The sequence below is a fragment of the Crotalus tigris genome, unplaced genomic scaffold (assembly GCF_016545835.1).
Source record: "Crotalus tigris isolate CLP2741 ecotype Arizona unplaced genomic scaffold, ASM1654583v1 scf7180000017598.18339901613:2243638, whole genome shotgun sequence".
Classification (NCBI taxonomy): Eukaryota; Metazoa; Chordata; class Lepidosauria; order Squamata; family Viperidae; genus Crotalus; species Crotalus tigris.
In genome coordinates this window covers 1,032,323-1,058,422 of record NW_024096502.1, presented here as the reverse complement: position 1 = coordinate 1,058,422, position 26,100 = coordinate 1,032,323, and the positions used below count along the sequence as shown (strand labels likewise).

At 45.3% G+C, this 26,100-nt stretch overlaps 1 protein-coding gene across 42 annotated transcripts in view; it reads right to left on the bottom strand.

Moving 5' to 3' along the window:
* Positions 1-26,100, bottom strand: part of ANK3 (ankyrin 3) — a 338,705-nt gene that overhangs the window by 82,469 nt on the left and 230,136 nt on the right. For 26 of the 42 annotated variants that reach the window (XM_039366374.1, XM_039366365.1, XM_039366433.1 and 23 more), the window contains 7 exons: positions 23,327-23,524; positions 20,920-21,018; positions 14,531-14,629; positions 14,309-14,407; positions 13,529-13,624; positions 10,408-10,480; positions 10,226-10,288 (listed from right to left, as the gene is read on the bottom strand). In XM_039366374.1, the coding sequence (XP_039222308.1) occupies positions 10,226-10,288; positions 10,408-10,480; positions 13,529-13,624; positions 14,309-14,407; positions 14,531-14,629; positions 20,920-21,018; positions 23,327-23,524 (727 nt within the window). Of the gene's footprint in view, positions 1-3,817; positions 3,949-10,225; positions 10,289-10,407; positions 10,481-13,528; positions 13,625-14,308; positions 14,408-14,530; positions 14,630-20,919; positions 21,019-23,326; positions 23,525-26,100 lie in introns of those variants that run through there. The other 16 variants (XM_039366472.1, XM_039366672.1, XM_039366404.1 and 13 more) reach the window with 2 other exon arrangements.

Genomic DNA, 26,100 nt, shown 5'->3' with positions numbered 1-26,100 from the left:
CATCTCATGGATTAATCACCATCTTGAACCACAGCTTTTTTTAAAAAAAGAAAGACAAACAGGTGGTATCCAGAACACCTAATAAAGGCAAAGGGATCCCTGTATTCATTTCACCTGAACTCACAACAGGGACACAGGTGGGCAGCTGCTTTCTGACACCTGTATCCATTTCACCTGAACTCACAACAGGGGCACAGGTGGGCAGCTGCTTTCTGACAGCCACAAAAGGTGATCTGCTGTGGTTTCTCGGCCTCCGGATGCTCAGCCCAAATGCAAGGAACTTTAAAATCCAATTTTTCCTTCCTTCCTTCCTCTCCCTGGCCCATAATCGGTGCCCTGGAGGTTAAGCTTAGAAATATTAATTAGCTGAGTTTCCCTCTTAGGCTAGTACCTGTTCACAGGTAGAGAAAAAAATCCAGGTGGGTCCAGCTGTTAATCTGATCTCAATTCAGAGGAGCTCAGCACCAGCTTTTTTTCAGTGTGATCACTTTTAAATGAAATGACTGTCCTCTAGGCCAGGTGTAGGCCACCTTGGCTCTTTTATGACTGGTGGACTTCAACTCCCAGAATTCCTGAGCCAGCATGGGGGAACTATGGCCCCTTCATGACTCGTGGACTTCAACTCCCAGAATTCCTGAGCCAGCATGGTTCAGCATGGAAACCTCTCCCTTTCCCCTCAGCATGGTTGGCTCGGGAATTCTGGGAGTTGAAGTCCACGAGTCATAAAAGAGCCAAGGCTGCCTACCCCTGCTCTAGGAGAGTCACAGGTGTTTTGCCCATACAATAGCCCAGCATTATGGGAGGCTCAAAAACCAGCAGGCATCTCCTTCTTCAAAATGTGGCTTTTCATAGGACCCCTCTCTGCATCCATCTCTCCTAATCCGTTCCCTCCCTCGCTCCCTAAACCTGTCCACGCCGCTTTTAACTTCCACCCGTTTGGTGCCAAGCACAGAAACAGTTGGTGAGTTTTCTTTCCAGGTTCAGATGCTGGGTGTAACTTTCTGAAGAGGTTTGTGGCGGGCCATTTGCTCTGCTCTGTAATCTTCCTTTAATCACAGAATGTTTCCTTAGTCCCACCTTCTCCCTCCTTTGCTGAATTGTAGCTCTCTGTTCTTTTCCATTCTGAAATGGGGACATTTCAGAGCAAGGGACAAGGGTGACCCGAAAGGAACAACCTGTAGAATTCCTAGTGGAGAACGGGAGATGTCAATATATTTTTTTTATTCAGCACGGAGAATCCACACTGAGGTAAAGACATGAACACCACCAAAGAAGTCCTCTCTCTTTTTGGAGAACAAGGCAAAAGAAGGTGGGTGTCACTACAGGCAACCCAAGCTGGGAGGTCCAGGTTGGTCCAAGAAAGACAGGGCAGACCAAAGCTGGATTCACATTCAGAGCCAAGCTGCTTTATTTGAGGTACAGACAGCTCAAAGTGACGCAGAACAGGAAGAACCAGATTTTAGCAAAGATCTGGGTCTCCAACCAGAGAAGAAAAAATACCCTTGGTAGATGCACCCGGCCAACAATGTATATAGGATCTCTCAAGCTGTAGACAGGCAGGGAATAATCTTGGTTTGTTTTAGGGAGAATACAAAAACTCTCCACTTGGTCCCCCTTCTGCTACAACGCTGCCTGCCAGAGACCCCTCAGATCCATCTATGGGGCAGAAGATGACATTTTTGAATTCTGGTTTGTGGAAGTGAAATTCACAACTACCCAGGAGGTGAATCTGGAGAAAAATGAAATGCCACCTCGCTTTTCCTTGATTTCTGTCTCAGGAGGACCGAACAAAAATAAATTCTTCCTCATACATGTGGCTTCCAGGTTTAGATACAGATACCATACACTTAACTGCTAGGAATTTGCTTTTTGAAAACGAAATATTGAATCTATAGTACTTGAGTTTACTTTAAAACATTTGGCTCACCTCATTACTATAATCCAGATAAAGACCAGTTTATGAACCATGTTAAAAAACATGTGAGTAAAATGTCTCATTAAAGCAGCCACCCATGTAAAATAGCCGTGGGTTTTAATCTCTCTCCTAAGGCTGTTTTTGGCCTTAAGTCCCACCAGCCATGAGAGACTGCAGTGAAGGCAACTGGTTCCTTCAATGTGAATGAGACAGCAGAGGCACCAAGGGGCTGACTTCCTCTGCCTTAATCTCTCCCCTTTGTGTCATCATCAAAGCCACATTCCAACAGCAACAAAGATAGTCTGAAATACGCCCCTGCAAAGTTCAAAGTTAAGGTTCCCCTCCTCTTAAATCAAAGTTAAGGTTCTCTTCCACTTAAATCAAAGGTTTCCCTCCACTTAAATCAAAGTTAAGGTTCTCTTCCACTTAAATCAAAGCTTCTCCACCACTTAAATCAAAGTTAAGGTTTTCCTCCACTTAAATCAAAGGTTCTCCTCCACTTAAATCAAAGTTAAGGTTCTCTTCCACTTAAATCAAAGGTTCTCCTCCACTTAAATCAAAGTTAAGGTTCTCTTCCACTTAAATCAAAGGTTCTCCTCCACTTAAATCAAAGTTAAGGTTCTCCTCCACTTAAATCAAAGTTAAGGTTTTCCTCCACTTAAAGTTAAGGTTCTCTTCCACTTAAATCAAAGGTTCTCCTCCACTTAAATCAAAGTTACAGTAAGGTTCTCCTCCACTTAAATCAAAGGTTCCCCTCCACTTAAATCAAAGTTAAGGTTGCCCTTCACTTAAATCAAAGGTTCCCCTCCACTTAAATCATCCTCCACTTAAATCAAAGGCAACAAAGTTAAGATAGTCTGAAATACAAAGGCCCCTGCAAAGTTCAAAGTTAAGGTTCCCCTCCTCTTAAATCAAAGTTAAGGTTCTCTTCCACTTAAATCAAAGTTAAAGTTCTCTTCCACTTAAATCAAAGGTTCTCCTCCACTTAAATCAAAGTTAAGGTTTTCCTCCACGTAAATCAAAGGTTCCCCTCCACTTAAATCAAAGGTTCCCCTCCACTTAAAGGTTCTCTTCCACTTAAATCAAAGGTTTTCCTCACTTAAATCAAAGTTAAGGTTCTCTTCCACTTAAATCAAAGGTTCTCCTCACTTAAATCAAAGTTAAGGTTCTCTTCCACTTAAATCAAAGGTTCTCCTCCTCTTAAATCAAAGTTAAGGTTCTCCTCCACTTAAATCAAAGGTTCTCCTCCTCTTAAATCAAAGTTAAGGTTCTCCTCCACTTAAATCAAAGGTTCTCCTCCTCTTAAATCAAAGTTAAGGTTCTCCTCCACTTAAATCAAAGGTTCTACTCCACTTAAATCAAAGGTTCTACTCCACTTAAATCAAAGTTAAGGTTCTCCTCTTAAATCAAAGTTAAGATTCCCCTCCACTTAAATCAAAGTTAAGGTTGCCCTTCACTTAAATCAAAGGTTCCCCTCCACTTAAATCAAAGTTAAGGGTGGTGGGATCCGCCTGAGGTTCCACCAGCAACGTACAAAATCAGAGTTGCCCGCGCAGGTTTCCCAACCGGGCTGAACGAAGCCCACTCCCCTCCTTTTCCTCCTTCCCCTCCTCCACCACTGCCGCTCTGTGGATTTTAGGCTCGCCACCCTTGCAAAGAAGAGGTGTGTGTGTGTGTGTGTTGAACAACACGACCGGAGCCCCGCTTTTAACTCATCAGGCCAAGGCTAAAAATACCCTCCCCCGCCAGCAACAAAGTCAGAGATCAACTTTCTCCGCTCCCCCCCCCCACTTTCTCCGACAACTGCGCTTCGTCCCAGATCCATTTTGAGAGCTCCGCGGGGGTCCCGCTCCCCCGGCACCCGGGGCGAGGGGGGGGGAGAAGCCGCGCGAAGGGCCTTACTGCCTTGGAAAGCCATCTCCGCCCGCCTCGTCCTCAGCCTCCCGGTCTTCTCCGCCCGCGGCCGGGCCCGCGAGGTCCAAACGCTGCTGCTGCTGTTGCGGTTGATCCTCCAGCCGCCAAAGCAGCATCGGCTCCGGGGGGGACGGGGGGCTCCTCGCGTCCCGGGCTGCGCCCGCACGTGCGCTGGAAGTCCCGGGCGCTTTCGTCTTCCCAGCCTCCCCAAAGCCAGTCCCCGCAGCTCTAAGCGGAGAGCAGCTCCCGGGCTGCGCCCGCACGTGCGCTGGAAGTCCCGGGCGCTTTCGTCTTCCCAGCCTCCCCAAAGCCAGTCCCCGCAGCTCTAAGCGGAGAGCAGCTGCGGGAGGGAAGGGGCCGCCGAGCCAGTCCGCCCGCCTCCTCCTCCTCCTCCTCCTCCTCCCGGCATTCTTCCGACGCGGCCGGCCGGCCGGCGGAAAGGACCAGGGCAGCCCAGCCGGTGATTTGTATGGAAATGAGGGCACCGCTTGGGCGTCGGGCGGCTTCGCCTCCCCTTCGCCCTGTAACTTGAAACGCGCTCCTGGGCTAACTAAGCCTGCAGGCCTGGGACAGGCGGGAATCCAGCAAAAACGCGCATCAGCCACTCCGGAGCTGGGGGGGGGGGGTGGCGGAAGGGGCGACCTGGAGAGGTCGGAGGATTCCCAGATCCCTTTGGGTGGGGGAAGGAAAGGCTTCTGGGGATCTGCTTGTGTCTCCTGAAAGTCAGGGAAGGTGGCCAGGGAGTACACAACGGCTTTGGCTAATCATTAACAGCGTTGGCAATTTCCCCCTGGCAAGCAGCGATGAAAAGGGAGAGGAGAGGGCACCAACTGAAAACGGTTGTCTAAAGCACTGTATGGCTGTGAAAGTTGGACCATAAGAAAGGCTGAGCGCCAAAGAATGGAGGCCTTTGAACTATGGAGCTGGAGAAGACTCCTGCGAGTCCCCTGGACTGCAAGGCGATCAAACCGGTCAGTCCTAGAGGAGATCAACCCCGACTGCTCTTTAGAAGGCCAGATCCTGAAGTTGAAACTCAAGTGCTTTGGCCACCTAATGAGAAGGAAGGACTCACTGGAGAAGGGACTAATGCTGGGAAAGATGGAGGGCAATAGAAGAAGGGGACGACAGAGAATGAGGTGGCTGGATGGAGTCACTGAAGCAGTAGGTGTGAACTTAAATGGTCTCCAGAAGATGGTGGAGGACAGGAAGGCCTGGAGGAACCTTGTCCATGGGGTCGCGATGGGTCGGACACGATTTTGCAATTAACAACAACAACAAAAGCACTGGTTCTTAACCTAGGCAATATTGCCCCCCCAGGGGGCGATTTCATTTTTCAGGGGGGCGATGGAACGAAAAGGGGGCGATATGGGGGCAATGGAGCGAGGAGTTTTGGGGACACTTTTGAGACTTTTTCGTACAGTGAATCGCTGCATATCTGTCGTACAAAAACATCAGATCGCTCGCTCTTAGCAGATTGAATTGTGTTTTCAAAGGTTCCTCCAGCTAGCTTCAGTACAGAACGCCGTACATATGTGAATACGCATCACTTATCTTCGTGCGTGTTGCGCAGTAGCCTCTACCCATACAGTGGCATGCCCTTGGCCAGAATATGGGAGATATGGGGAAAAGACTGGAAATAAACTATTTGCATCGATCTGTCCTGATGACAATTTTAAAGAAAACAAAAAAAGGGTTTGCATAAATTGAAGAATTATTTCCTATGTTGTGATTGAGAGGTGATGTTGGGGGAGGGGGGGGCGATGACAACTTCCTCATTGGCTCAAGGGGGCGATGCGTTCAAAAAGATTAAGAACCACTGGTCTAAAGGCGAGCGGGGAAGGTGTGGAGTAGCTCCGAGCTGGCTGGTGCACCTTTCTTTAACTTTCAAGCCATTCCCATAATCGGTTCTGGCTCCAGGCCGCTCGTCCAGTGCTCTCAAAGTCCAGTTTTATTTCAAAGACCTTTCTTCCTTTTTTTTTTTTTATGGCCAAATGAATTGTCAGAACACCCTCTTTCTGGCTTCACACTTCGTCTTCCCTAAAAGTTATGACATGCAGACAGGATGTCAGGGTTTTCTTGCAAAAGGATTGATTTGGTTTCTGTGTCAAATGCACACGGTAGTTGGATACGCCTTTCCCAAATTACGTTAAAGGCCAGAAATAGGATTTTATCTTACCAAAACAAAAGGATAAAATAACTGCCTCGTACATGTTTTCTTCGGTTCTGCAAAATCGGTGAAACCGCTGAATATCTGCCATCCCCCATGGAGCTACTGGGGGGAGCAGAGGTTGGCCCCCATAACACCTACTTGAGCTTGACAGATTTCAGACAACCCAGGCAGGTTGGAGCTGATTAGGAATTGGAGCAGTGGTTCTCAACCTTTTTAATGCCATGACCCCCAACCGGTCGTAAGTGGAGGACTACTCAACTGGTGCAGCACTGTTTGCAGAATCGGACTTTTGGTGGGCTCAGCAGGGCAGAGACAGCCTGGACAATTCCTATTGGCTTTTGAAAGCCAATAGAGTTAGACTCTATTCAAGAGAGTCTATTCTATTGGCTTTCAAAAGCCAATAGAATAAAAGGGAGTAGCATAGCTAAGGAAAAGGGGTAAAAAATGGCGGACTGCGTTGTTTGGCGACCCCTGTGAAATGGTCGTTCGACCCCAAATGGGGTCCCGACTCACAGGTTGAAAACCACTGAATTGCAGGAAAAGGTACTGGGAAGTTGAAGGCTTTTGACTAGTCTGGGAAATCCTAAGAAAAGGACGGTACCAAACCAATTTTCTCGGGGATTTCTCTGTCCTAACTGGATCCTTCAAGACTTCTAATGATGTAACCGGGTTATTTATTGAAGTTATTCATCAATATGAGAAATAGTGGGTGCTTAGTGGATTTAACAGAAAACTAGACTAAGGATAACATTGTGTCCATCTTTCAAGAATGGACATCTCCCTTACTAAAAAAAAAAAAACCTTTGGTCTGAGTGCTTTGGTTCTCATATGGTGAGACCCATTGGGGTCTGCCTATGGGACTGTTTTGCACTGCTGTCTCTTCTGTTCCAAGCACGGAGCAGCAATTCAAAGAAAAAGAAGCTAAGCAAGATTGAACTTAGGTTCATGCTTAAATGGAAACCAACCAGGAAATCCCAGGGCTACACTGTACATTCCAATGAGGACTCCCTGGAGAAGAGCCTAATGCTGGGAAAGATGGAGGGCAAGAGAAGAACGGGACGACAGAGAAGGAGGTGGCTGGATGGAGTCACTGAGGCAGGAGGCGTGAGCTTAAAGGGACTCCAGAAGATGGTAGAGGACAGGAAGGCCTGGAGGAATGTTGTCCATGGGGTCGCAATGGGTTGGACACGACTTCGCAACTAACAACAAATCTGTCTGTCTATCTATCTATCTATCTATCTATCTATCTATCTATCTATCTATCTATCTATCTATCTATCTATCTATTTTTAGAAGGCCAGATCCTGAAGTTGAAACTCATGTACTTTGGCCACCTAATGAGAAGGAAGGACTCACTGGAGAAGAGCCCAATGCTGGGAAAGATGGAGGGCAAGAGAAGAAGGGGACGACAGAGAATGAGGTGGCTGGATGGAGTCACTGAAGCAGTAGGTGTGAACTTAAAGGGACTCCAGAAGATGGGAGAGGACAGGAAGGCCTGAGGAACGTTGTCCGTGGGGTCGCGATGGGTCGGACACGACTTTGCAACTAACAACAACAACGATAATACTGTACATTAGGCCAAAGACTCTTACTCTAGAAGACACCCATGGCCAATCCCTTCCATTCTGTTATGAAAGCTCCCCAAATGTGTCCACGAGGTCACCAGAAACTGCCCTTTACTTAAAGGAGTCTTTGTTTTTACCCCCTCTTCAGCAGGCATTAAGGATGGACACGCCAAATAACGTAGAACAGTGGTTCTCAACCTTTTTAATGCCGTGACTCCCAACCGGTCGTAAGTCGAGGACTACTCAACCGGTCGTAAGTCGAGGACTACTCAACTGGTGCAGTACCGTTTGCAGAATGGGACTTTTGGCGGGCTCAGCAGGGCAGAGACAGCCTGGACAATTCCTATTGGCTTTTGAAAGCCAATAGAAGTAGACTCTATTCAAGAGAGTCTATTCTATTGGCTTTCAAAAGCCAATAGAATAAAAGGGAGTAGCACAGCTAAGGAAAAGGGGGAAAGAAAATGGCGGACTGCATTGTTTGGCAACCCCCGTGAAATGGTCGTTCGACCCCAAATGGGGTCCCGACCCACAGGTTGAGAACCACTGACGTAGAATGATCTGAGCAAAAATGAAAACCTCCCTATTGTGGAAAGGACTAACAGAAGTAACTGACACTGTTTTTCCTCATTGCCTGGTGGATTTATTGCCCTGCAAAAGGTAGGCACCTTGCTCACCAACCGGTCTAGGTTCTCTATGATTCTAAGGCAAACATTTATAAAGACACAGTTGACTATTATTATGTATTATAGACGTGGCTCCTAAGAAATGCTGCTTTGTTCTTCATATTCTCCAAGGATTTGGAATGCAGGGTTTTTCTTCCTGTTGTTGGGAGGCTTTAATACTTTTGTTTGCAAATAGACAGGCTGAACAGGTTTTGCACAGTGCAGAAGCAAGTACCACAGTTGGGCTGGCTTCCAAATATTACCTTGTCATTCCAAAACCCAAAATACATTTTGTTGTTCATCAAATATAAGCTTATCTCTCTTCACAACTCAGCTTTGCAAAACTCTCTGTCCTATCAATGTTGGCTCTTATCGCCTTGCATTTAATGGGCAACTCAAGACATCTTTCAACGTGACAACCAAATAATCAATTAATAAATCACCTGCAATTGACAATGGACAGCTGTAGAGAAGATGTTTTTGTTCTTAATGAAATGTAACCAACATCAACTTAAGGCCTCAAAAACAAAAACAACCGTGAAAGTTACTTTCTGTTTTAGGTTTTGTGTCTCAGCTCTTTTAAACTAATATCGCAGAATATGCAGTAATGTTAAAAATAGCCCATATTTGTCCGTCCATCCCTCCTCCCATTCATCCATCCATCCATCTCCTTTCATGAACCCTAGCGTGAAAGATTTGTGCTACTTTTCCTCTCTAAAGACAGTCTGCTTAACATATACATCCTTCATATTTATCAGTCTGATTAATACAATAACATAGAAACTTGATTTTACAAAAAAGCAACAGCAGCTTAAGAGAATACCCCAAGAAAATGAATGGCAATTTGGATTAAAAAAGTAAAGAAAGGGACCTGAACCAAATCAGAAAGTTATACCGAAGAACTGCAGTCGTTAAGGAAAGTCAGAGGTCATGAAGGCACTCTAGTAGCTAAGGAGAATTGACAAAGGTTAGTAAAAGAGGACTTTGCTGCATATACACAAGTGTGTATGACTAGTGCTTTTCACTAAAGAACACCTACAATGTCACTCCAGTTGTTTCAGAGTTTTAGCCACGAAGATAAAAACAGTCGATTGCTTGAAACAAATTGTCCCGCTCCATTGACAGAGCGTGTCCATTGCGTGCAAAGTTTCAGTTGATATCTTAATAAGGAATTTCCCATAGTCTAAGATGCACGGGATTCTTGGACAATCCAAGATAATGTGAGAGAGTTGGAACCAGGGTTAAAAATCTTGCCGAGTGAAGCACATTCCATCTTGGCTAAAGAAACTGCAGGTGTTGAAAAGTGGGAAGAAGTCACCTCTGCTGTTTGCGATTGACAGAACGAGAAATGCCACTGAATGGGGCTCTTCTCTTCATAACTACACACAAACACGGCAAGTACTATTGTTCTTTACATGCTTCTCTAAAATATATTGTCGTTGCAAAACTGGAATCAGCCAGTCTGATGCAAACACTTCCCAGAACAGATCACTATTGCAAGATTCTTTGGAGATTGTGGAGAGGGGACAATGAGCACCTCAGTCTGAAGATGCATTTCCAAAACACTCAGATACGGCCCAAAGCTCTCTGTTTTCTGTTTATACAGGTACACTGATGCTGGTTGGGACTCCAGCTCTGAAATAAACCTGTGCAATGGAAGAAAAGAACAGGTCTGCTGGGGCCACCTCATCTGTGGTACCCCATTTCTTGGGCCCACAAATGCAGGACAATCATGCTAGATTCTTGCATGCCCAGAAGAAACTCTTGTAAAACTTTGACCTCCAACAGGCAGAGGGAGGGGTGGGCTTAACAAAGGCAAGGCAGGTTCAGCTGCCTGGTATAGAGAAAAGAGAGAACGCAGCCCTGTTGCCTTTGCACTATTAGTCGTACAAACTCTAGTGTGTATGCAGCTTTGATAGGCAGCTTGTTAGGAGAAAAAGTGGAAACTCTGAAGGGCAGAGCCCACCGCAACTCAAGAGAGAAAAGGCGCCAGAAATACCTTCTTCAGCGTCTGACATATATTCACCGTCACTGAGAATTTCAGGGGCATTCGCTTTGCATGCTGCACAATTCAAGTGAACAAAACGTTAGGCTCGTTTTACAAATCCAGGGAAGCAATTTACTGTTGCAAATTTCAATAGAAAAAATCCCAGGAAAGGGGGTCTTCTTTCATGCACATACCTTCATCATCAGACATGTCCAAGACTTCGTTCATGGTTTCCGGGACGTTCATTTTATGTTTTTCTGTGACAGTCTGATAAAAAGGAAGAAGCACCGTTTCGATTTAAAAAGATCAGTACCGTTCTCTGGAAACTGTTGTAATAATAATCTACATGGAATAGTTTTCCCCCCTGTTCCCTTGCAGTATTTCATGTGCCTGTTTTATCATTACAGCAAATGCTCAAAATGATACCGATGTGACTGTGTAGACCAGGGTTAGGCAACCTTGGCTCTTTTATGACTTGCGGACTTCAACTCCCAGAATTCCTGAGCCAGCATGGCTCAGCTTGGAAACTCTCTTTCCCCTCAGCGTGGCTGGCTCAGGAATTCTGGGAGGTGAAGTCCACGAGTGACAAAAGAACCAAGGTTGCCTACCCCTGGTGTAGACCAATCCTCTCCAGGTGGGTCAGACTACAGTCCCCATCAACCCCCCACTGTCTGAATATAATGCAATCTCTACTCCTACCTATTGGGGTATTTCTACATGGCTGCTTTCAGACATGTCTACTGTAGCTACTTTCTGTTGCTTTCCTCAAAAGGTTTTCTCTCCTTCCCCCCCATAAACACACCATCTACTCCACAGCCCTGGGATTTCCTAATAAGCAAGGTCTGGGGCGGAATGAAAAGACACCCCCCTCATTAGCCACAGAAGCGTCTGGGGTTCTTGGACCTATTGGTTCCACCTAATCCAGGGGTAGGCAACCTTGGCTCTTTTATGACTCGTGGACTTCAACTCCCAGAATTCCTGAGCCAGCATGGCTCAGCTTGGAAACCTCTCCCTTTCCCCTCAGCATGGCTGGCTCGGGAATTCTGGGAGTTGAAGTCCACGCATCATAAAAGAGCCAAGGTTGCCTACTCCTGACCTAATCCATGGGCTGATATGGTGGGGGGGGGAAATGAGAGGATTCTTATGTACTTCATTTTGAGCTTTCTCACCCCCAAAAATAGGGGGAGGGATATAAATCTAATAAACAATTAACATAAAAAGTAGGGGGAGGGATATGAATCCAATAAATGATGGTTAAATTATTCGTTTCATAAGGGCTGAAACTAATTTGAGACAAAAGGAGGATATCGACCTGCCAATCAGTAACAATATACACACACACACATACATATACATACATACATACATACATACATACATTGAACAAATGTCATGCAGTGTTAGGAGAACACAACCTTCCCAATACGACTGGCTGCTCCTCGTTGTTTCAGCAGTTATTGTGTTCACTGCTCCGTTTCCTCCGCTTCTCTTCATCCTTTTTACAGACGTCACTGCTCTGCTTTCAATTCATTCATTTATTTTAAACCTGCCCTCTGTAAAATTATTTGCAAGCTGCAAGGAAACTCTGTAAACCTAAAAATTATATGAGGAACTTCTGAAACGGGGGAAAATAAAAGAGGAGGGAGCTGAGAGGAGTCTACAGTGAGCTTCCCTCCCTCCGCTGAATTTTCATCTGCCTGCAGCAATTATTCTGCTAAGGCCCAAGCTCTCAGCTCAGATGGATGCGGTGGAGACAAAGGTCTCCATGGGAACTTCTGCGGCCTGAAGTGCACCAGCTAACCTCTTCTTATAGTGAGAAAAAGAGGTCAGTCTCTTTAGTTAGACTGCAGGAAAGGTGGTGTAGAAAATTTTCCAGCCTCTCCCAAAACTGGTCCCTTTGGCTCTTTCCTGCCGCATTTTTAAGAAAAAAACCCCACCTGGAGAGGATTCTGTAATGAAACCAGCTACCCTGAATCATTCTGAGGATCATCTTCCCAGCTCTGGTCTAAAAAGTGGATAGGCTGTCTTGGCATGGAGTCAGATGCATTTCTAACAAAGAATATTTCCAGTACAGGGTTGAAATGAGCGTCCTTGGTGCTCTCTTGCAGATGCTTCATTACCCAAACTAGGAAAACATCATCAGGATAATGAAATCAAGATCATGTGAAGTGTTAATACCACTTTACAGTGCCTTGGTAAGGCCACACTTGGAATATGGCATCCAGTTTTGGTCACCACGATGTAAAAAGAATGTTGAGACTCTAGAACAGTGATGGCGAACCTTTTAGAAACCGAGTGCCCAAAAACTGGCCCCGACCCCGCTCTGTCCCCGCTCCGCCCTCACCCTGCCTGCCCACAGGGCCACTCACCGCCTCCAGGGCCCACCACAGATTGCCCAGGCAGCCAGCAGTGCCCTGGTGGCTACACGCCCTCTGCCCGTGCCCCGCAGCATCAACTATGCATGATGAGGTGTGAGGGCAGAGTCTTGTCTACCTGCTTGGTTGCCATGTTCTTGACTATCCTGCTCTGCGTGGGCCACGCTCGGGGGCGACTCTCCTCCAGGGGGGCTACTGGTGAGGAGGGGGTCGTGGGGGGAGGCAAGGCTGGGGCAACGGCATGTGTGCCCACAGAGAGGGCTCCGAGTGCCGCCTCTGGCACACGTGCCATAGGTTCGCCACCACTGCTCTAGAAAGAGTACAGAGAAGAGCAACAAAGATGATTAGAGGACTGGAGGCTAAAACATATGAGGAATGGTTGTTGGAATTGGGAATGTCTAGTTTAATGAAGAAAAGGACGAGGGGGGACATGATAGCAGTCTTCCAATATCTCAGGGGCTGCCCCAAAGAAGAGGGAGTCAAGCTATTCTCCAAAGCGCCCGAAGACAGGACAAGAAGCAACGGATGGAAACTAATCAAGGAGAGAATCAACCTAGAACTAAGGAGAAACTTCCTGACAGTTAGAACAACTAACCAGTGGAACAACCTGCCTCCAGAAGCGGTGAATGCTCCAACACTGGAAGTTCTTAAGAAGAGACTGGACAGCCATTTGTCCGAAATGGTATAGGGTTTCCTGCCTGAGCAGGAGATTGGACTAGATGACCTCCAAGGTCCCTTCCATCATCATCATCATCATCATCATCATCATCATCATTATTATTATTATTATTATTATTATTATTATTATTATTATTATTAAATGTCTGCAAGAAAGCAACCAAGCTCACAGAGCACCAAGGACCCCTCAGATGCATTTCTGCTATGTTTTGTTTCTTTGGAATGGCACAGCACCTTCCAATGGACAGAGAGCCATACTTACAATTGTCGTCATTGTCTCTTCCGTCACTATTTTCAGCGTGTCGACAACAGAAATGTATCCCAGTCGTTTGGCAATGGCCAGGGCAGTGTTCCCATTCTAGAGAAGGAAAAGCTTCCTAAGAAGAGGGACTCCAGCAAACCCTCCCCGGAAGAGGCAGCTAGAAGAAGTCCAGCGTGCTTCCCTTCAGGGATTTGTAGCTGCCATCTACTAGGAGGGGTTAGTCTGAGGCTGTTTCCATGGGAAGCAAATGGAAAAGTAAAGTCTGGCTGGAACAGCCAACCACTGCAGAGCAAACAGAGACAGTTGGGGTTATCGACACTCCATCTCTGACCATGCTCATGAATTCTCAGAAAAAGGGATACTTTAAATTGCAGCGGGCAGAACGGAGAGGTGAGGGAAAACACCAGGTTTTTAGGGCTGCCCTTCAAGCTTGGCTGAAAATCCAGACAGGAAAAACATCTCAAAGGTCCTGAGACAGGGGGGGGGGGATGACCGCTCTTGAGCTTCTCTATGAAAGCCACCCACAGACAGAAGTCGGGGATGATCCCAGGGCAACCTGCTTCTTGAGAACGAGGAGAGCCTGGAACAAATCTGCCATGGAGGACCCAGGCGACCTGCAGGCTTATATAGGGAGACTTCAGCTGCATCCTTCCGTTTTGAGAACTCCAGAATTATGAACAGAAACAGAAGAGCAGCCGTTAACCAGCCACAGAGGAAGCCTGCCACAAGTGGGACCCAAGGTCTCTCTCTCTCCCCACACACACACACACAATTTCTTACCACAGTGAGCTCGTTGGGGGATGCACCGTTCTGCAGCAGGACGTTGATGATGTGGGTGTGTCCTTGTTGAGCTGCCTGGTGCAGGGGAGTGTAGCCATTCTAAGAAGAAAAGTGAAAGAGGGCTGTTGCAAAAGACCCTCCAGGGACCCCCTCCCCATCCACACAGAGGAAGGGAGACAACAGATGGGAAGGGGGGGGTGGGGATCGGAGGAAAAATCTTACCTTGGTTTTGGCGTTCACTTTTGCAAATTGCTGCAGGAGGAAATTGACTATCTTTATGTTTCCATAGTGGCACCCAACGTGTAATGGAGTGTAGCCCATCTGAAATTAAATCCAGACAAAAAGAACGGCAGGATGAGAAGTAAGGCACTATTAATAATAACGTAATGCATTTAAGCTCCAAGTCTTCTCCACTCCACACCAAGGTCAAAAGTAGCTCCGGTTGTGTTTTTTAAGAAGGTTTTCAAAGAACCCATTGGCCCAAAAAGCAGATGGACCCAGTTTACGGAATCCCTATCATGATTGCAATGGGGGAGCAAAGAAAGGCAGCGGCCATATTTAATGAATACCCCAATGTCTGATTTTGTGGTGCTAGCTGGGAATTTTGTAGGTTAGGAATGCTTCCTCGACCAGATGGATGGCTGGACTTTGAGCCACGAGATCTGGATTCAAGTTCCCTTGCGTGTAGGAAGCTGAGCTAGAAGTCTCTATCACAGTGGTTCTCAACCTTTTTAATGCTGCGACCTCCAACTGGTTGTAAGTCGAGGACTACTCAACCGGTTGTAAGTTGAGGACTACTCAACTGGTGCAGCACCGTTTGCAGAATGGGACTTTTGGCGGGCTCAGCAGGGCAGAGACAGCCTGGACAATTCCTATTGGCTTTTGAAAGCCAATAGAATTAGACTCTATTCAAGAGAGTCTATTCTATTGGCTTTCAAAAGCCAATAGAATAAAAGGGAGTAGCACAGCTAAGGAAAAGGGGGGAAAAATGGCGGACTGCGTTGTTTGGCGACCCCCGTGAAATGGTCGTTCGACCCCAAATGGGGTCCCAACCCACAGGTTGAGAACCACTGCTCTATCACAACTATCCTATCTCATGGGGCAGTGATGGCGAACCTTTTAGAGACCGAGTGCCCAAACTGCAACCCAAAACCCACTTATTTATCACCGGGTGCCAGGTGGGCGTGGCCGTGGTGGTCATAGCAGGCTGGGTGGGTGTGGCCAAGGTGGGCGTGATCACCTCAATGTTGCTCGTGGGGAGGGACACCTGTGGGGACCGGCCAGGATTGGGGGAGATCCAGGGGGTCTCTGGCAGGTGGGGCGGTGGGCAGGAGGCTCATTCTGCGGGGTGAAGTGAGGCAGGGCGAGGATGCCATTGTCACAGGGCAAGGTGAAAATACTAGATGGACACATGGCAAGGGTGCTCACTTTTTGTGTGGCTCCTGTCGCAATGAACATATCTATTGACACTGTAGGGCTGAGGAAGCCCCAAGGATTGCATCACAATAAAAAATGGGGGGGGGGAATCTCAGAGAGACAAAATTCTGCTCCATCAAGAATGCTGATGACAAGGAGGCGGTGGTGTCTTCAGACATTTAAAGATCATCACAATTACCCTTAAAAGTCACGAGCCATTTAAGCCTTATCGCTTCCATCAAGATAATATTATTTCTCTTTTCCAGACAGGTGCTTATTTAGCAGAACTGAGCTGGGAATGCACGACAGGGACAGTTCACAAAAGAGTCGAGGTAATGTGATCTTTTCTGATGTACAACTGCATCACAAACAAAAATCTCTCCGGGCCCCTGCTTGCACACATTCTCACACCTCCTCCTTGAGACACAAGTACTTATTTATTAGACACATGTTAGCATGGAGCTGTTTACTCACTTGACAAACCATATGCACTTATATTCACATTTTCATGGTGGCATCTACTGTTTGTTTTTAAAGCACAGGGATATTCCTGTGACACAAACCAGCAGGATCTATTGAGATCCTGCAGGCTGGCAGATTTTGTTTGATAGAGCCAAACAAGGATGAGAAACCAACCGGCATTTCTTTCTCACAGCCCTGCCCAGCATCTCTGGATGGAGAAAGTCTACAGCAGTGGTTATCAACCTTTTTAATGCCGCGACCCCCAACCGGTTGTAAGTCGAGGACTACTCAACCGGTCGTAAGTCAAGGACTACTCAACTGGTGCAGCGCCGTTTGCAGAATGGGACTTTTGGCAGGCTCAGCAGGGCAGAGACAGCCTGGACAATTCCTATTGGCTTTGGAAAGCCAATAGAATTAGACTCCATTCAAGAGAGTCTATTCTATTGGCTTTCAAAAGCCAATAGAATAAAAGGGAGTAGCACAGCTAAGGAAAAGGGGCGAAAAATGGCGGACTGCGTTGTTTGGCAACCCCCGTGAAATGGTCGTTCAACCCCAAATGGGGTCCCGACCCACAGGTTGAGAACCACTGGTCTACAGAGAACTTAGCAGGAGGCCAACAAGCATTTGTTTTTATGTACTAAGTCCTGTTGCCATCGTCATCCCAGCTCTTGGAACATGGTCCTGGTTTGAGAATCAGCCCAGAATTTGAGGTAGTACAACACCATCCGGACAATTTAAGCAAAACGTGGCCCAAAGTCCTTTAGGAAGATCAGATCCTGTTCTATCTTTTCTTGCTTAACAACAAATAGCCTTTTAGATTGCACCGAAAATGTGGGGAACATTAGAAGCGCATAAAACAGAGCTAACTGCCCTGTCTGGAAATTATTTCAGCTTAATTCAGTCAAAATGTGAATATTTAGGCTATTAACGCTGGCTGAGGAATTCTGGGAGTTGAAGTCCACAAGTCATGCAAGGGCCAAGTTTGAAGACCCCTGTTTGAACTCGCCATGGGCCAAGACATACAGCTGAGTGTCAGTGGTGGTGGATGATCTCACCTGATGGTTTCATGTAGATGTTAAACAGAAATGGAGAGAGAGTACCGAGTCTTGCAGAACCCCACAAAGCAGTGGACAAAGGCTAAGCTTCTTGCTTCCCATCAACACTGATTGAGATCAGTCATAGAGGAAGGAAGTGAACCAGGACAACAAAAAGCCCTCTACTCCCAACCCCTGAAGCCATCCCAGAAGGATACCATGGTCAATGGTATTGAAGGCTGCCAATTTAAGAGTATTAAATAGGGTAACGCCATGAGTTCTACTCCTGCCTTGGCCATGAAGTCAGCTGACTGACTTTAGGCCAGTCACTTTCTCTCAGCTCTAGGAAGGAAGGAAGGGCAACCACACTTCTGAAAAACCTTGCCAACAAAACTGCAGGGACTTCTCCAGACAGGCTCCGAGAATCAGGCATGTTTTAATAAGACAGGAGTAGGCCACCTTGTCTCTTTTATGACTGGTAGACTTCAACTCCCAGAATTCCTGAGCCAGCATGACTCAGCTTGGAAATCTTTCCCTTTCCCCTCAGCATGGCTGGCTCAGGAATTCTGGGAGTTGAAGTCCACGAGTCATAAAGCGGCCTAGGGCAGGGATAGGCAACCTTGGCTCTTTTATGACTCGTGGCCTTCAACTCCCAGAATTCCTGAGCCAGCATAACTCAGCTTGGAAATCTTTCCCTTTCCCCTCAGCATGGCTGGCTCAGGAATTCTGGGAGTTGAAGTCCACGAGTCATAAAAGAGCCAAGGTGGCCTACCAGACTTAGCCTCTCTATTCTTTCCTTTACGGGACTGATCGATGGAGCATATAAGACCCAACAGAAACAACAAAATGAATTAATCTTCCATTCCTTATAATTTCTTTCTTTCATCTAAACAAGGAGACATAATAAATGAAATTACACAACTTGGTTATGGAGTTCGCCAGTTGGTGGGTTCAAAACGCAATGAATGGCGAGCTAACCAAACAGGTTGAATTTAGCTCACAAAAACCCCATCAAGTCTAATGCTAAACAAATTTAACATGTCCTGCAAATAAAGCCACTAGGTAAATATGATGTGCAAACACAGCTCTTGAGCACAGGTCTGTTTAACTGTACATCATTTTTGGCAGAGGAAATTTAATTTCTGGATTGTTCAGGGGAGGGCACAACATACATGGTGCCATCTTGTGATACAATTACAGTAACAGCTACACGAAGGGCTTCTTAGAGGGGAACTCCAGGTATGGAGAGCCAATTTTGAGTACACCTTTTCATTCTGATCTGGCCTGAATCAAAGTCCTGCTTTTTGTATGTAGTAGACTATCATTCAAAAGAATGCAATGAAAATAGGTGTAAATGTTGCAGCCATGTCCCCATTTTTGAGATGGCATTTCAGATATGCTAACTCCTGCCCTTTCCTTTAGGACAGTGGTTCTCAACCTTTTTAATGCCGCGACCCCCAACCGGTCGTAAGTCGAGTACTACTCAACTGGTGCAGCACCGTTTCCAGAATGGGACTTTTGGCAGGCTCAGCAGGGCAGAGACAGCCTGGACAATTCTTATTGGCTTTTGAAAGCCAATAGAATTAGACTCTATTCAAGAGAGTCTCTTCTATTGGCTTTCAAAAGCCAATAGAATAAAAGGGAGTAGCACAGCTAAGGAAAAGGGGGAAAAAATGGCGGACAGCGTTGTTTGGCGACCCCCGTGAAATGGTCGTTCGACCCCAAATGGGGTCCCGACCCACAGGTTGAGAACCACTGCTTTAGGACTATTTTGCTTTACAGTGAGCACTAAGCAAGCTAACAGGGTCTCATCTAGGCTTCTAATCAAATTGCCCGTGCAATTTAATGGGGGGGGGTTCAGGAAATGCTTTTAAAAAATGATTGACTGGAGACACTGAATGTGCTGGAAAGAGGCAGTAGAACAGGGAACTGAAAGTGCCACCACCTCCTCCTCAAGATAGTAGCCTGACTTGAAACAGATCCAGTTCCCAACTGCTTTCCTAATTTATTTGTGCCTAAATGTGATGTGTTTTAAGTGTGAGATTTCTCCACTGTCTGCCTGTTTTTCTCTCTGTGGATTTTGCTGCCGCAGGCTACCATACCAGCACCACCTTTTATGGCAAGGTAATCAGCTTCCTGACCTTTGATAAGAGGACAAGGGCAGGTAATTATTACTGCAGCCGGCTTTTTTCCACTTCCAACATAAAGAGCCTGAAAACCCTTTCATCAGAATATCTGGCTGGGCTGTCTGTTATTATGTCCGCCACAGATCCTCGGTCTGGAAGGCAGTGAGACCACACAGGTTGCCTTCATCCAGCTATTGCAGTGTTTCTCAACCTTGACAATTTTAAGGCATGTGGACTTCAATTCCCAGAATTCCACAGCCAGCATTGCTGGCTGTGGAATTCTGGGACTTGAAGTCTACATGCCTTAAAATTGTCAAGGTTGAGAAACACTGATCTATGCAGTTGGGCCTCCTGTCCAGAGTGAGTCTGGTTTTTAGGTTTTTGGTTGCGATTGTTATTGTTTTTTTAAGGATAGAGAGAAATGAAGGCAAGCGTCTTCTTTCACCTGATCAAAAGGAAAAAATTATCTACTCTTAAACAAGATCCACAGCCTCCCAATTTGAGAAGTTCCATCAGCATCCATATTTTTGGGCCACTAGTCAACCAGCTTCTTGAAGAAAAACAGGCAAAAAAAAAAAAATCTGTTTCTGCCTATCAACTCCTTCAACCTGCCAAAGATTTAGGGCTGGCACCTCCTATAGGCCTCAGCCAGCCCGAGGAATGACTATTATGATTATGGAAGTTGTAGTCTGAACCCCCTGTGACTGATTTGTTTTTTGAAGCAACCTAGAACTAAGGAGAAACTTCCTGACAGTTAGAACAATTAACCAGTGGAACAACCTGCCCCCCAGAAGCGCTGAATGCTCCAACGCTGGAAGTTTTTAAGAAGAGACTGGACAGCCATTTGTCTGAAATGGTATAGGGTTTCCTGCCTGAGCAGGGGGTTGGACTAGATGACCTCCAAGGTCCCTTCCAACTTTATTATTATTATTATTATCGATCATCGCACAGTCAGCCAGATGTTCAGACTGGAGTTGGCATTTTGTCTACCTATCGAGTCCTTACCCAGGACCTGGGATAGGCAGATGTGGATGTTTGATGGTATTACAGATATCGTCGCAGGATGGAAGCAGTTCCTAATAAGGCCGCCTTTTGCAATTGACTAAAAGCGAATTTGTCAATGCCAATGGTGTTCAAGTGGTGCTCCAGTTGCTATTATTATTATTATTATTATTAATATCTCATGCCTCACAGCTAAACAGGTCAATCAATTCCAAAGCAGAAGAATGAGTCTACAGCTGAGCGAGGCAGACTGTGGAAATGAGGCATTATGGTAGAAACGAGAAGGACCATCCATCCTCAAATTGATGAGATCAGACACACAATAGAAAGGCCCAAAAAGGAATCCATAGGCAGCTGGCCAGGCACCCGAGGAGATCTGATCAGCTGCATCCAGGATCCCATCCATCTGGGGTGTAATATTTATTTCCCACCTTTATTGAACAAAGGTGCCTTTGGCACAAGAAATAATTCCCAAATCAGAAAGGGCCGGGAGGGGGTGGGCAGCTGGTTTTACCCATGTTAATTTGCCTCTTCCGGGACGGTTTAAATACGATCTTTCCACAAATCCTACCTTAGTGGGTGCATCCACCACAGCTCCTTGGTTGACCAGCACCTCTGCAACGTTGATTTTGTCCTCCTGAGCAGCCAAGTGCAGTGGAGTCAGGCCACTCTAATGTGGAATAATAAACAATCACTAGAATAATGATGTTTTCTGCATAATTACTGAAATAGTGCTGTGTTAGTATTATGTGACTAACCTAATGCGCATTACACTTGGATACAATGTATGTAGCAAACTCTCCACTGTATACCCGTGAAAAACAAACCTAATGTATTACAATGTGTTTTTCAATGTGTATTCCTTTGTTCCTGAGAAGAGGAAAGTATAAAACTGAAGTCTGAGCCCACCCTCGGGGTTCAGAATTGCTTGCTGCTATGGCTTCTGAACCTGCGCAATAAATCTCTCTGCTAAGACCCTCTGGAATTCGTAAGAGTCCTTTTGTTTTCCACTAGAACTCTGCAAATCACACGCGGCAAATCAAGTTTTGAACAGGAGGATCTGCTCAGAAGCATCAGGGCCTGAGTTTAATGCCCAGCAAGGCCGGGCTTCTCCTCCTGAGCTTAACAAGAGGTCAGCAGAAAATGTGCGTGGAGTGCTCAATACCCATTTCAACCACGTTACGTCCAATTACACAACTAAAGACTGAAAAAGGAAAAGATGGTGCAGGAACAAGTCAGTTGCCATGCTTTATAAAGCGAGTACTGTTGTTTGCGTTGGGGTAAAATACAGTGTAGGATACTCTCTTGCTGGTGGCAGCACAACTATTTCAGAAGCCCTTTCCCCAAGGTTTATTTATCCTGAACATTAATCTGGCATGTAGAAAACTAATCAAAAAGATGCTACGAGGCTCCTTGCAATGCCGCATTTTCCTACAAGGGAAAAAGACCGTTCGTAAGATCTCAAAGGTGCTCAAAGCAGCAACTTGCACTTTTTGAGAATGATACCACAGGCCCATTGAATGCCTGGCCTGAGCAACATTTTATCAACCACAATCAAGTGTTGTTCCATCGTACTTGGTCTTCTACAAGCCATGGAGCGGAAGAAAGTTTCCTGCTATCAGATTGGGTGGCCCACATGATTTGGCTACGGGGCTTCTTTTGGCTGTGTTTTTTGGGGGGGCCAACTGTGTGATGTCCAAGGCAACAGGCCGCAAAAGGAATTTGCTCACTTCATCTCATGCACGTTTTGTATTAATTCAGTGAAGATTGACTGGTTAATTTGCATTTAATCAATTCCATGTGATGATGGTCTGTGGTTCTATAGTGAACTTGCAATAGATGTAATAGAACTACTGGAGTTAACTACAATATCCCTGTAATTCAGTCCTTTGATTTAGAAGCAGGACATAAAAATACAGAGAGGTGTAAGAGAATCTATCTATCTATCTATCTATCTATCTATCTATCTATCTATCTATCTATCTATCTATTTATCTATCTATCATCTGTCTGTTTATCTATCTATCATCTATCTGTCTGTCTATCTATCATCTATCTGTCTGTCTATCTATCTATCTATCTATCTATCTATCTATCTATCTATCATTGTCTCTGTCTGTCTGTCTTATCTATCTGTCTGTCTTATCTATCTGTCTGTCTGTCTGTCTGTCTATCGTCTGTCTGTCTATCTATCTATCTATCTATCTATCTATCTATCTATCTATCTATCTATCTATCTATCTATCTATCTATCCAGTGCTTTTTTTCTAAAAAAAAAAAAAAAGGTGCCAGAACTCACATGTCATACAACCTGCCTTGCTTACCCTACAAGGTTACATCCAAAAAAGGTGCCGGAACTCCATTCTGGGCGTTCTATGAGAAAAAAAAAGCACTCTATCTATCTATCTATCTATCTATCTATCTATCTATCTATCTATCTATCTATCTATCTATCTATCTATCTATCTCTCTATATATCTACCTACCTACCTACCTACCTACCTACCTACCCACCCACCCTGTCTGTCTGTCTGTCTACCCTATACCCTACCTATCTACGCCCTCTCCCCCCCCTCTCCTCTATCTTATCTGTCTGTCTGTCTGTCTGTCTGTCTGTCTGTCTATCAGGAGCAAGAGAAAGAACTAAGAGAATCTGATAGCAGCTTATTAAACCTTTTTATATCCCTTGCAAAGTTCAACATTCAGGATTCACATGACTCTCCTATGCCAGGCAGGGCTATATTTGTCCTGGATCACAGTTTTCATGATCCTCTCCCGCCAGCATTCACGCCGTTAAATCTGGCTTGCAAGCTATTCCACATCCTCGTGTAGGGCAGAGATTGAATGTCATGCAAAACTCATGGTCACGGAACAAGATTCCCCGTAGACTATGGAATTACTATGGACAACGGGCAGCAGCACAATACAGCCCAGCCAGGCCACTGGGAGTGTACGGAATCTCTCCGTAGCCCACATACCTTGTTGCTGAGATTCACGTTGGCGTTTCTGGTGAGAAGCAAGGAGACCATGTCCATGTGACCCTCTTGGGAAGCCAGATGCACAGGAGCAATGCCTTGCCTGGTGACGGCATTCGCATCAGCGCCGTATTCCAGTAACGTGGTTGCTATGTCCATCTGGTTCTTCTTGGCAGCAATGTGCAGCGGAGTGTAACCGTTCTGTCGAGGTAAATGTCTTTGGTTATAGGCTCTTTCATTAAAAAGGAGAAGAGCTATTATAACTGGCGTTTGCCGGTAAGGATTTCTAAACCTTTAACTACATACTTTCTCTTGTATGGGAAAAAAAAGATTTCTTTTCCTTTTTCCTTTTTCCAGGAAATTACGCTATCTTCACCTCCCTCTCCATGCCCCCATAAATAATATTTCTTTTCTGGCCCTTTCTTGATGATTTCCAAGACAATCACGTTGCCTGGAAAGGCCTTTGTCGATTTTCCTTATACTTTCACCTAAAAAACATCACTAAGGAAATTAAGAAATATTCTTCTTTTTTTAAAAAAAAATTTAATAAACTTTTATTGAGTAAACATTTAAAAACAAGTTGAACACAGTGTGGCTTTTCTGGCTGTTATTTTGCCCTACATACTAAACCATATACCATATATCTCCCTATTCATTAATCTTTTATACCATTTACATATTGCATTTTATACTATTTACATATTTATATATTTACATACATATTTATGTCTGTTTACAACATAACTTCCATTTCCATTCTTATTTCATATTCCTTCTGATCTCTTATCTTACGCTCACTTTGAGATTGAAAATCTACACTTTCTCTCTTCTAGACGAGCTTTCTTTGTTCTGACTTTTTCTCCACGAGTCTAACCAATAGCCCATAATACTCTGTTTCATCCTTGTCTTTAATTTCTAATGTTAGTCTATCCATCTCTGCACATATCAAAAAATTTTTAATTCGTTCGCTCTCCACCAGGGAATTTCCATTTTTCCAGTTCTGGGCATAGACGATTGCTGCTGTTATAATATTCAACACTAGATACGTCTCTCCTTTGTTAAACTTCCCATCTATCATTCCCAGTAAAAACATTCTTGTGGTGCCCAACCTTATTCTTCCCTTCCTCCTCTTGTAAAAAACATAATCTGAAGATTGGAAGCAATTCCATTAATATATTGAAACTGGCAAGGGAGCCCGGATGGCAACCTGCGTGGGGACTGGAAGATGAAGAGAACCCTCTGAGACATTAGTAATAGTAATAGTAATAGTAGTAAAGTTGGAAGGGACCTTGGAGGTCATCTAGTCCAACCCCCTGCTCGGGCAGGAAACCCTACGCTATTTCGGACAAATGGCTGTCCAGTCTCTTCTTAAAAACTTCCAGTGTTGGAGCATTTACTGCCTCTGGAGGCAAGCTGTTCCACTGATTAATTGTTCTCACTGTCAGGAAGTTTCTCCTTAGTTCTAGGTTGCTTCTCTCCTTGATTAGTTTCCACCCGTTGCTTCTTGTCCTGCCTTCAGGTGCTTTGGAAAAAAGCTTAATTCCCTCTTCTTTATGGCAGCCCCTGAGATATTGGAATACTGCTATCATGTCCCCCCTTGTCCTTCTCTTCGTTAAACTAGACATACCCAATTCTAGCAACCGTTCCTTATATGTTTTAGCCTCCAGTCCCTAATCATCTTTGTTGCTCTTCTCTGTACTCTTTCTAGAGTCTCAACATCTTTTTTATATCGTGGTGACCAAAACTGGATGCAGTATTCCAAGTGTGGCCTTACCAAGGCATTGAAGAGTGGTATTAATACTTCACGTGATCTTGATTCTATCCCTCTGTTAATGCAGCCTAGCACTGTGTTGGCCTTTTTGGCAGCTGCAGCACACTGCTGGCTCATATTTAAGTGATTGTCTAGAACATGTTGAAGCAGAACCCCGGACAGGATGAGGGTGATGTCACAGGGCATCTTCCAGTGACACAATGGAGGCATTCTCTTCCCCCTCTTCCATCAATGGAAGTTGTAAAACTAAGGTTAGATGTTCCCTGGATTCTATCCTGGAGATCGCAGTCTGTCCAAAGAACAGACAGATGTGGCCATTTCCTCACCTCTGCAGAACTAAGAGTTGGGGAAAAGCTTAACTGCTCTCTGTAAAGGAGGATTTGCAAAAGGGAGATATGACTAGGGAGGGGGGCTGGAAAGGGGAAAAACAGAGAAATATTGGGGGGGGGGGCATAAAACTTTTAAAAAATACAAAAAAGAGTTTTAATAAGTGCAACATTAGGAAAGCAGAAATATGCCCCCCTCCTACTTTACCCCCACTCTGGGTCTTCTCATCTCAAGAGAGGATAGAACAAATATCAAGCAAAAATCCACAATTTCATTTTTAGATTGTTTGGGTAGCTGCGTTAAAAATAAAAACATAAGTCAGTCACTAAGTCATAGCCTATCTCTTAACTGTGAAGACGCATAAGCTCGCTAGAAAACAGAGGAACAACAGCTCAACTACAACCTTCTCTGTTCACAGACTCTGGATGACTTTCTGATTCTAAGACCCGGTTGTGGAAGAAAAGACAGATTAAGAAGCTGGGATGCTGGCACTGCACCGTCTAGGCATGAATAACTGAGAAAGTTCTCCAGGAAAGTTACAAGTGGCATTTTAAAGCCAACAGATATTCTTGCATCCTATATGCTCCTGGGGAGGAAAGCTATGGCAAATCTAGACAGCATACTAAAAAGCAGAGACATCACCCTGCCAACAAAAGTACGTATAGTCAAGGCCATGGTT